Below are 12500 nucleotides of genomic sequence, written 5' to 3' on the forward strand. Positions count from 1 at the left end.
GTATAATTGATTGTGTCAAGTGTTTTACTGCTGAATATCTCAAAAAACAACTAAAAAAAGAATAATAATATTAATAAAAATTTAAATTTAAAATTAAAGAGCTATTCTTATTAAAAATCTGCTTTTGTATAAAATAATGCAATATTGAGACACACTAATGAATTCACTAATTACAAAACACTCTAGAGTTAGTGGTACAAAGCCTGGGTGACATAACTTCCTAAAGCTTAGAGTACAAAGTCAAAGAATACTTTTTTACAATAAGATATAAACAACATGAATAATACTTGTTTTTAAAAGTTTAAAGAATTAACATTTTTTATATTTAAAAAATAGTAATGTAAGTCCTTTACTAATTAAAATAATGTTCTACCTCCCTAATAGAATTCAACCGCAAAGAACTGATTTCAATATTAGGCTGACATTTATCAAACCATAATTGGATCTGAAGAAGAAAAATTGAATAAAAATATACTAAAGTAATATAAAGCTTAATATATAACTTTGCAACATAAAATGTAATACATAACATAAAACTTTAAAAGGAAAATGTAGTAACTTTAAAAAAAAACAAAAAAACAAATTAACCCAAATATAAAAATAACAATTCGAACTTTTATAATATGCATGTATGTATATGTATGTATGTATGTATGTATGTATGTATGTATGTATGTATGTATGTATGTATGTATGTATGTATGTATGTATGTATGTACATTTATAACAGGAGTGCATGTATGTTTAAAATGTGTGATTTTACCCACATTAAAAATATTAATAATTAAAAATAAAAAAATTTTTAATTCTGAGAAAAATTAAAATAAAAAAATAAAAAAAAAAAAATCCAATAATGACAAATAAAAAACTTCCTAATGTTGATGATTGAATATAACATGTAGACAACACAGAGTAGATCTAATATATGAGTTGACTACAAATAATATTCAATAGATGATTGGACATCAGAGTAGATCTGACAAATGATTGAACCGCAGAGTACATCTGATACATACCAGCATGTACAAAACTACTGCTATTTGGAGATGCATTATAAATTTAATTAAATAAAAAAAAAAAATATAAATCTAACTTTATCATAATCAGTTTTACACAAAACACCAAGTCTTGCTTGATCAATTTCTAAAAAATCATCTAAAGCTTTTTTTAGATCGATAGCTGTTGGTAATGGATATGGTTCAGAAATAGAAAGTAAAAATGACTTCCAGTTAACATATTCTGTATTAGCAGAAACTGCATCTGTAATTTTTTCAATCTAAATGAAGTTGAATACAAGTAAAATAAACAAAAAACAAATACAAAACAACAACAAAAAACAAACAACAGACAACATCAATTAAAAACTAATATTAAAGTTTTATAAACTGCAGCTTACAGTAGATAGACTTAAATTTTTCCATTTTTCAGCCACATAATCAATACCAAACTAAAGTTAATAAGCAAGCAAAAAAATAATTAAACAAATAAATTAAAAAAAAAAAAGAGTAAAAGTGAAAAAAAAAGTGTCTCATTTTTTGATCATTACATTACAGGTTGAAGCACAACTTATTAAACTAGAAAACAATTTAGAAGATACAAAACCATCTGAAGAAATTTCTTTAAACTAAAAATAAAAAAATAAAACTTATTTGTGTTTTACTTAAATTTTACAAAAATATATTTAATTAAAAAGATTTAAAAAAAAAGTGAAGCTGTTGTATTAATATGTACAAAGCACACTTTAGATTCAATTGGTTTCCATACATTTGAATTATCTGCATTAAGTATTTAAAAAAAAAGAAAAGTATATACTCAAAAATGTTTTTATTTACTTTAATATTATTAATATACCTGTCTACAAAGTTCTAAAAGTTGAGAGCATAAAAAAACTGATGGAGCAACAATTTCTTTAGTAAGGAATGATTCCTGGTTTTCTTTTACAGGAGGATTAAAAACTTTAACTTCCTAAACATTTTATATACACAAGCAATGCCTAATATTTCACTTTTGAAAAATTTATATATTTCAAATAAACTTGATAACAGAATTACTTCATCTACATAGAAATCTGTGCCTTCTAAAACAATTGCATTTGTCAAAAGTTGTTCACTTTCAATTGCACTTTTTAATAAGCCACACATCTTCTTAATGCTATTAAATCACAAAACTTTACAATTAAGTAAATTCTTGATACAAAAAATTACAAAAATTAAATTCAAAAAGTAATTACCTTTCCATCTCTTGCAAAAACCGTTCACCTAACCATTTGTCCATATCTTTGTAACAAGCATCAGCTTTTCCCTATAAAAATTGTCATCATAATCATGATTATGATGACGATCATGATCATGTTTAATTTAATAAAAATTAAAAAAATAAATTGAATAAAAAGTAACAAAAAAAGCTGCCAAATTTTTTATAAAACTTATATATTATAAAAAAAAGAAACTTATACCTTTAATGATTTTAGTATAGAAGTTCCGTGTGAATTAATTGACTCAATGCGCATTTTAAAAATGTCTCCTAAACAATAACATTTAAAAATGTGTTCTAAACAATAACATTTATAAAGCTTTTTTTTTTTTTATATCATCTCTACATATACTGTACTTAAAAATTAAAAAATAAATCATATTAAGACAAAATGTTTTTGATAAGGTATTTCACATTAAACAGATTAGTAATCGTATTGTGCAATAAACACATTCAAATTGACAGTCTAAAAAAAAAATGGTTCAAGTCATTTTTTACATTTTGATATAATCACAAAGAACTATTTCATTCAAACTACATGCGGTAGTGGTGTGGTGGTAGAGTGCTCGCTTCATAAGCGAGAGGTTCTGAGTTCGATTCCCATCACATCCCTGGTAGTACAGCGCTTAACTTGTTTCTCTGCGCAGCAGAGAAACCAGTTAAGCGCGGTACTACCAGGGATAAAAAGATATATATATCACTTTGGCTGTTCATCTTCATACTGCGGAAAAAATAGACACACTCGGTTTGCTTAATGTTAAACAAACTTAAAAGCCATCTTGTTTTTAACAATTACCGTAATTTACTTATAAACAATCTAATTGTAAAAACTGTTTGGTATATAAATATAAAAATAGAACTTATGACTCTTGTCCCAAATTAATGATCATTATAAAAAAATAAAACAATAGTAAAAAATAAAACATGTGACTTTTGTCAATAATTAGCAAAGCTAATTGATGACATAAATTAAAATCACCACAGAGAATACGAAAGGTAAAAAATGATTCTTTTGACAACAAATTAAGTCGCTTCTAATTACTTTTGACTTTCATCTAACACTTCTGAGTTGTCTATTGTTGCCAAAATCATTAAATTAATTGCAAAATAAGCATTTTTTAAATTGCAAAAATGCAAACTTAATTGACTTTTTGTTCCATTGAATCTTTTTATTTTTAACATACAATTATTTGTTTTTTAAATTTATTTAAAAACTGTTTTTATTTTTCAAATTAATTTTTTTTTTGCGAGGAGTGTACATACATTGACTGTAAAAGGTAGAACACACAAGGAGTGCTGCTACATCACCTGACAAATAGTTTTTTTTTAATTTTTTTTCTTTTTTTTATGATAACAAAAACATGGAAAATTTTTATCCAACCTCTACCGGTCATATATATATATATATATATATATATATATATATTAGTATATATATATATATATATATATATATATATATATATATATATATATATATATATATATATATATAATATATATATATATTAGTATATATATATATATATATATATATATATATGTATATATACATATATATATATATATATATATATATATATATATATATATATATATATATATATATATATATATATATATATATACATATATATATATATATATATATATATATATATATATATATATATATATATATATGTATATATATATAATATACCTTTTTTTATTATATATATATATTTATATATTATTTAATACCTTCTATTGTAATAGCTTTTTGATATTCTTCTTTCCTTAACTGAAGTAAACAATTTTCTTTAATTTCTTCTTCATTCAATATAGGAGTTTCCACTTAAAATAAAAATCTTTTTTAAAAAAATACTGTTTACACTGATGAACAAAATATAATGAAAATGAAATTAAAATTTAGAAACTAACTATAGAACTTAATATAAATAATCATAACTAATGTAATGTACTCACTATTTGAGTTACAATTAGGGTTCTGAACACTGATTAACAGTAACAATAAAACAGCTGATTTTTTTTTACAAAAAAAACAAAAATAAAAAATGAAACTTTTTTTATGTGTTCGCATAATGATTAAATTTTATTTCAATATTATAATGAGTTTTAACTGCATAAAGTTTCATTCCAACCAGAAAATGTTTAAATTTTTTTATTTGAGCACTTTCAGATGAAAGTTTAATTATTTATATTTTAAAAATTAACAACTGCAAAGAGAAAAGTTTCTTTATTAACAATATAACAACACACTTATTAAAGCAACTTGGTAATTTGATATATTTTTCAATAACAATTTAATAAATAGTTTAAAATATAGGATAATAAGTAATTTTAATAAATAACTTTAGTTCAGTAGTTATCATTTTTTATAAAAAAAAAAAAAAAGCATACAAGCAAGTACTAAAGAGTTTCCTATTTTAATAGTTCTTTTTTACTAATCTAGTACTAAAAGTTTCATAAAGGTTTCTTAAGAGTTTCTTTAGAGTTATAAATAGAGCTTCTAGCACCAGTTTCTAATTTACATTAATTTAAAAATAAATGCATAGTTACTAGTTATGAATTAGTTTTTAATGGTGGGTAAAATGGCTTCTCAATAGCCTTACTTTCTATTCATATTATCAGCAATGTTAGTCTGGATATACGCAACAAAACAGAAAAATCCAATTACAAAAGAGTTGGAAGGATAGTGTCAGTGTTGTAACAAAATAATAAAATGCACAGGAAATTCTACAACTACCTTAAAAAATCACTTAAAAAGTCACGGACTTTGTTTAGATAAGGCAACAGAATCAATCCTACTAACAGATGAGAAAGCAAGCAAGAGGAGACAAACAACTTTTGGCAAATTCTTTCACAAAAGAAGCTTTAAAATATTGTTTCTGATTTGGCTACAGATGGCATTTCAGTTCGAGTTATAACCAGAAATAAATACATTCTTCAGTCAATAGCTTGAGATGGATTTAAATAATCCCACCGCAAAAGAAAGTGATGTAATGAAACTTTTACACAAAGATTTTGATGAAAACCAAAAAAAAAAGATTGACACCATAAAACTAAAAGTAGCCAATAGAGTTAAGTTTAGCATGACTGTCGATGAGGTTACTACTTTAAGAGGACGAAGATATTTTGGAGTTAATATTCATGATAAAACTGACAATATCATGTATAAAACAGGATTAATTCGAATTTTTGGTTTGTGGAGTGCGCTTGATATGGTTGAAACAATGAAACAATATCTAAATGTGTTTAGAATATCGATGGGAAAATCTACTCAGGATGGAGCATCTGTAAACAAGTATATTCGAAATTTAGATGTTATTGATAAATTTTTTCTTAACCACGATATACATCTTGGAATATGCGACACACTTTATACGAAAAAACATGATATTGAAGATTTAAGCAACCCCTGTGATGATGATAACAATGAAAATGATTCTTTTGATGAAGGCACCAATTTTAAATTTATAAATGATGGTTGTGAAGATTATATTGACTACAACAATTTACTTAAGAACTCACTGAAACTGATAAAATACATCAAACTGTGAAGTGTTGAAAATCAAGTTTTTCAATCTAAAGTCAAGGCTCTACTCAAAATAGAAATTGAACTTCATCTTGATGTTAAAAACTCGTTGCAACACAATACAAATAATGCTTGAGTCATTGATAAAGACGGAGATGGCAGTTCGATAAACTTTATTAGAATATAAGACAGATATAGGTTTAGCCAATAATGTAGACTCTTAACCCATTAAACTTGCTATAGAGAATCTTAGTAGAGAAGATGCAACACTGTTGAGCGCTGACACGGTTTTAGAATTTTATGTTTGAGAAACTTTCTTTAGTTAACAGTGAAATTAGCAAAAAATTGATGGATAATTTGAGAATTAGAGTGGATGAACGCCTGAATACAGATGTCATGAATTTATTACGCTGTCTAAAGAACTCTACAATAAACCCATCCAGAGATACAATAATTTTTGCAGAAATATTGGCATCTCGACTTTTTGGTGATCATGCCGTTAATATCATTGAAACAACTTCCAGTGATCCATCAGATAAAATTTTATCTCTACAAGAAGAATTGAATGTGTTGCTGAAGAAAAATGAACCATCAATAGTGCTTTCTGGACAGGACAATTTCAGGTGGTTAAAAGCTGAGTTTACTCTTTTTAAGAATACAGGCCAGCGTATAGAAAACTTCCAAAAGCTTTATGATTCATTATTAGCAATTAAGTCAACATCTACAGATGTTGAAAGAGTATTCTAATTGTGTGCCAACTTTTTTACAAAAATAAGATCATGACTTTCAGATAAGTCATTATCAGCTCTTGTATTTTTGAAATACTATTGTAAAATGAAAAGTTTATGTTAGGATATATAACATTGGAAATCAGGTGAATAGGAAGCTAAACACACTCACTTCTTGCGCCTATGGGTTAACATATCAGAGCCAAACATAAGACCTACAGAATGGATTTCAATTGATTGAATGCACACATTATTCATCATAGGCCACAAGCCATAACTCTTAGCCGAAAGAGCTACGACCTTGTACTGGTGTGGAGTGATGCGCTATAAAGTGATATTTTAGATCACTCTTCAAGGTTCAAAATTTGAATGGAGAAGTAGAATCCATGGTAAAAAATTTCTTTTTGTTAATTATACACCTAAGATAAATACAATCTCGGGTGTAGTTATTTTTAGTAGTAATAATTTTAAATTAGGCATTATACATGAAACTACACAATATAAGGAATAATTTGTCACAATTACTAGTGAAAGTGCAAAACAACTTCATTACAGTCATGGTGCAGTGATTTGAGCTCTTTCTCAGAACTGAAAGGTCTGAATTTTGATGTTGGCTCTGACCAGAAAAACAACATTGGTAAGGAATGCGGTGTAAACTTCCTAGTTAAAATGCTCTTCCATGGTGCTTTGTGATAAGACACTAAGTTCTTCTAGGAGCACCTTAACAACTATAAAAAAAATCATCGTAGATGTTTATGAATTGTTTTTAGGACTTTCTAAGTTAAGTAGAAACTTTAAATTATTAGCTCATTCTTCTGTAAACATAAGACGGTGTTTTTTTTGTATTTTTATCAACAATTTTGATTTTAAATAAAGTGAATTTTTGCTGCTATAATCTTCTGTATTACTAAAATAAACATCCCATTCATCAATCGTTTTTGACATTCAACAGATCTTTATCTTTTTCAATATATTTATTGACATCTGATTCGCAAGTAAATGGGCTGCCTTGTAATTTTAAAGAAGCTAAAATATAATATTTCTTGAATGCCTAATGTAAAAAAACTTTCAGTTCTTTTTTTGCTAACCCACTCTGTTCAGAGTGGGTTAGCAAAAAATTTGGTGTATAAGTTTTAACTGTTTTATATTTTTATATAACTATTTTATACTTTTAAATTTTTTAATGAATAACATTGCATTCCAAATGTAATTTAAAAGACCAAGTTATAAACATGATCACAACCAAAAAACGTAAAACAGATTAAAAAAAATGCAGGCTTAAATGGATAAAAACAATCTGGTTGACTTTAAATAATAAAAAAAAATGGTCACAATCCAAAATTTTAATGCAGCCGTTTTGCAAAAAAAATTTTTTAAATATAATTTTAAAGTTTCTTCATTTTAGTTTTAAAACTTCCATTAAACAAATTTTTAATGTTTAATACTCAAATAAAATCCTAAAGAAACTTTTTTAAAAGTCATTAATATACTAAAACAAACTGTAGTAAATCACCTGTAGGGGATTGTTTATTTTTTTTATTTTTTTTTTCTGCACTTTTTTTAGTCCCTTTTGGTGATGATATGACTTTCTTTTTAGCAGAATCTTCAACCAAAGTATCCAAATTTTTCTAAGCAAATTATAAAAAGCTGAATAAAAACAAAAAAAGAACAAAACAAAAAAAAAAAACAATTTAAAAACAAAAAAAAAAGCAATTTAAAAACAAACAAAAAAACAATTTAAAAACAAAACAACAAAAAAATAAAACATAAACAAGTGTGAAATATTGACTTCAACGAATTCAATCATGACATTCAATTAAAATATTGACTCATAACAATATGTGCTTACCTGCTGCTCAATAGTGATCAATGCTTTATGCATTGCTTCATTTAAGATCTAATAAAAAAATTAACATAACTTAAAAAACTATGGTCGATGCGAGTACATTAATTTAAGACAGTTTTGAACTGCAAGTATTTGAAAATATGAGAAAACTCTGTTCAAATATTTTTTTGCATTTCTATAATTTTGTAGGGGAGATTGGTACCAAAATAACCATGACAAAAAGTCAATAACAGAAATGTCTATTTAAGGTAGTAGCACTTGTTTCAAATTTTTGATTATTATTATTTGTTTACAAAGTAATACATCATCCCTGGTAGTACATCGTTCAACTTGTTTTTTCCCTCAACAGCCTTGTTTGTTAAGGTTTGTGTTTTAGAGTTATAGAGTTAAAAGTGGGTTGTAACCACAATTCTCCTCCCTGACTGTATACAGTCTCCTTGACTGACTTGATTTCATTGCCTTGAGGAGATGAATTAACATGCATAAAAAAAAATTAAAAAATAAAAATTATGTATGAACTGAAAACAAAATAACATGAATATGAAAAAAAGCTACATTAATTTCAATACATATATATTATAGTTTTGATTTAGTTCACTGAACACTTTCTTAAAAATACGTGCAAAACAACATGAATACACACACAAACACACACAAATGTAAATAACTTAAACTGCATATTTAAATGATCAATCTGATGTCTTACTGAAATGGCCTGTGTCAGGGGCTTCAGTAAATAAATTGACTATGTAAATAGGTATATAAACATTTAAAGAGAACAACTAAAGTTTTGGGTTAGGCAGCAATAATTTTTTTAACTTATTCATCCTTTTATTCCTTTTTTTCAGAAATACCCATATGAAATCAAGTAACCAAATAAATCTACAAATGTTTATCTATATATTTATAGTATATATATATATAAATATATATATATATATACATACATATATATTGCATGTTCCACGTATAACTTAGGTTACACGTGCAAGTATAAATAAAGCTTTATCAAATATTATACCATTTAAACTGTTTACATAATATTCAGAAATTATGTATAACAGCTGTTAGACTAAAGAATAAGATAGACAAAAATATTTTGGGTCGGGCAAAAGGATGGTAAACTTAGGACCGAAAATACCATTTAAGTTATGTTACAGAAAAAACAAGTAAAAAAAAAATGTTTTCAAATTCTGCAAATTGGTTATGTGAATTGTAATTAAACTTTTAACATGATTCAGTTCAGTAGAGTAAAACCTGAAAAGTGATGATTGAAATTGATGAAAAGTGTAAGTTATTATGGATAGTTGATTTATTTGATTATGAAAAATTGTTTACAAAAGTTTTCTATTGCCAGAGTAATGGTTGAATTTAACACAAAAAAACACATCAAAAACACAACAAATCACAAAAATTTTTAAAATTTTTATTTGATATCTCCTCTTAGCACTGTCTGCCTACTTGTGGTAAGAGAGTTGCATTATAACAAAATTGTATCTTTTGAACTTTATTTTGTGATTGCTAAATTTTTAGATTAGATTTTTAAACATAATATCTTTCATATTTACATACTATCTCATAATATTCCTATTTGGGGGGATTTAAAATAGCTCAAAACACTGTTATAATTTACAGCTTAAGCTATAGTTTAAAGCTTAAGTTGCTGTTATGATGTAATGTGCATAAAATGGATTTATTACTATTACGATATTACTCTTGGTAGTTGCTTTTATTAACATGATATTTTAAAAAAGTAAAAGTGAAATTATTTACAATATTTAAATCATTAAAATTAGTTATTAAAAAACTTTAAAAAACTTTGAAAAACAAAAAAATTTGAGTTGATGAAAATGTTATCATCATAAAACATTTAAATTTAATAATTTTAACAATTTGAACAATCTATAGACCAAAAGGATATCTAAAACATGGTCTATCTATAGACCAAAAGAATAAAATGAAATTAAAAAAACAAACCAGTAAACTCAAAAAAATACTTGACTTATTAGATACGGACTTATTTAGTGCGGTAGTGGTGTAGTGGTAGAGCGCTCGCTTCATAAGCGAGAGGTTCCGAGTTTGATCCCCACCACGTCCCTGGTAGTACCGCGCTCAACTTGCTTCTCCGCGCAGCGGCCTTGTTCGTCAAGGTTCGCGTTTCAGAGTTATAGAGTTGAGAGAGGGTTATAACCACAATTAAGTAGCCTCCTCATCTGTAGTGGCCTTCTGGGCCTTGGGGAGGTGAAATAACAACAACAAAAAAAAAAAAAAAAAAAAAAAAACCGGGTTAAACCGCACACATATCAATAAAAATTAAATAACTTTTTTTTATTTTTTTATTAGATAGGTAATAAAAAACTACATAAGATTGTATAAATGTATGTTTAAAAAAAACAATAAAATTATTGAAAATATTAAATGTAAAGAAAAAAACAATTATGCGGTCTAAGGCGACAATCTGATAAAACCGCACACTTAAGAAAACATTGAAATTTTTAAATTTTATTTTTTTATTATTATTTTTTTTAACACAACTTATATTTAAGAAATCATGTTAAAGTTTTTACATTTTTTGCAACAAAAAAATTTAGTTCCAACTACATATTTCTTTGGTAAACATGTTTCTTTGCACAACCATTCCCGACACATCGAATTCTTGCATTGCAACATTTCTGTGTGTAACTGTACTCTACACTTTTTATTATTTGCAACTTTTAATCGTTTGGCTGTTAGTACTTGTTCTTCATTATTGTTTTGCTGAAGTTGCTCAGCATTGTTATGCTCAGGCGTTTGAGTATTTGGCATAGAGTCTATGCTTTGCGTTAAGTTTAGCAACTTTCAAGGTTTCCTTTGTTGCTTTTTCTTTATGTTTGAGGAACTCGATCACATTTATCTTCGGTAATACATTTTCTTCCAAGTTTTGAGATGTTGCACTGCTTTGATTTCTTAACATGCGATTGATTTCTGGCTTGAAAAAACTGCTTCAACTCTATCTCGATACTGTTTTTGCAACAATTAACACATCCTTGATACCTATCAAAACTTGAAGCTGGTGTAGTTGAGAAAGATGGTAATTGGTGTGTACTTGGAGTAGGTGCTGTGGCAATTGTTGAAGATGATGAAGCTGTGTCTGAGCAAGATGGTGTAGGTGCTGCTGAGGCTGCTAAAGTTGATAAAGGTGGATTAAACATTTGTGTGATTGCTAATGCTTTATGATTTATGTTATTTTTATCAAGCGGAAATAAGCCAGTGTACTGGAAACCAGCGATCGTATGCAAGCGTGTAAAACATTTACCACTCTCGTACAGTAGTTTGAGCAATGGTGGAAAATTTTTTTTATTTAAATTCTTACATTTTTGAGTCTTTGTAATACTTTGTAAGAATTTCTTTCCATGCTTGTTTGATATGACAATAGACACCTCTATCCAATGGTTGTAGAATATGTGAAGAATGCTCTGGTAGACAAATCAAGACTATATTGTGTTTTTGCACAGCAATACTTGTTCCAAAGTTATGTGAGTTGTATGCCCATCTAATACTAAAATATGAATACCACCAATTTGCTCAGTTTTAAGTAAAAATACTTCTTTCAGCCATTCAATAATCGTATCGTGCTCCATCCAACCTGATTTTGAAATTAAATATTTATTCATTGTTGCCAGTAAATTTAAATGCACATCTTGTCCCATTTCGTCACACTAAATTTGCTTTGCCTTGATCATCCAAAAAAAACCTGTTTCATCACAATTCCAAAAATGCGACTTAGAAGTTATACCAGTCTGTGGATATTGCTTGGCGACGCATTCAAGATAAAAATCAATTATTTTTGGCGTACAAGGAGCAACTCTTTTAGATGCTAAGTTATCCGCTTTACTTGTTGAAATGTCTTTTGACCATCTCTTCATAAAGGCATAAAACCAGTCTTTACAAAACTTGCCATTTTTTGTTTAAGGTAGCCACATAAAAATTCTAGGATTTCACTTTGGGGTAAACCATAACCCCAGTCACCAAGTTAATGGAATGCATGCATCATCAATCTTTCTGTTTCATTTGAGAGTACCGTTGTTGTATCTGAGCCATGGAAGCCTTTGTTGTTGTTATTTTTGCGATCTTTGAGCGTTGAGACTGGAACGCC

General features: G+C 26.9%; 1 protein-coding gene across 2 annotated transcripts in view; it reads right to left on the minus strand.

Moving 5' to 3' along the window:
* The window catches only part of LOC101238750 (sperm flagellar protein 2), a 130559-nt gene that overhangs the window by 4874 nt on the left and 113185 nt on the right, over window positions 1-12500 (minus strand). For both annotated transcript variants that reach the window (XM_065801745.1, XM_065801744.1), the window contains 12 exons: window positions 8369-8416; window positions 8033-8147; window positions 3997-4089; window positions 2456-2523; window positions 2231-2301; window positions 2052-2151; window positions 1852-1965; window positions 1547-1624; window positions 1397-1447; window positions 1094-1276; window positions 374-445; window positions 1-50 (listed from right to left, as the gene is read on the minus strand). The exon at window positions 1-50 is cut by the window's left edge and continues 7 nt beyond it. In XM_065801745.1, the coding sequence (XP_065657817.1) occupies window positions 1-50; window positions 374-445; window positions 1094-1276; window positions 1397-1447; window positions 1547-1624; window positions 1852-1965; window positions 2052-2151; window positions 2231-2301; window positions 2456-2523; window positions 3997-4089; window positions 8033-8147; window positions 8369-8416 (1043 nt within the window). The remainder of the gene's footprint in view (window positions 51-373; window positions 446-1093; window positions 1277-1396; window positions 1448-1546; window positions 1625-1851; window positions 1966-2051; window positions 2152-2230; window positions 2302-2455; window positions 2524-3996; window positions 4090-8032; window positions 8148-8368; window positions 8417-12500) is intronic.

This window comes from Hydra vulgaris, chromosome 07, assembly GCF_038396675.1.
Source record: "Hydra vulgaris chromosome 07, alternate assembly HydraT2T_AEP".
Taxonomy (NCBI): Eukaryota; Metazoa; Cnidaria; class Hydrozoa; order Anthoathecata; family Hydridae; genus Hydra; species Hydra vulgaris.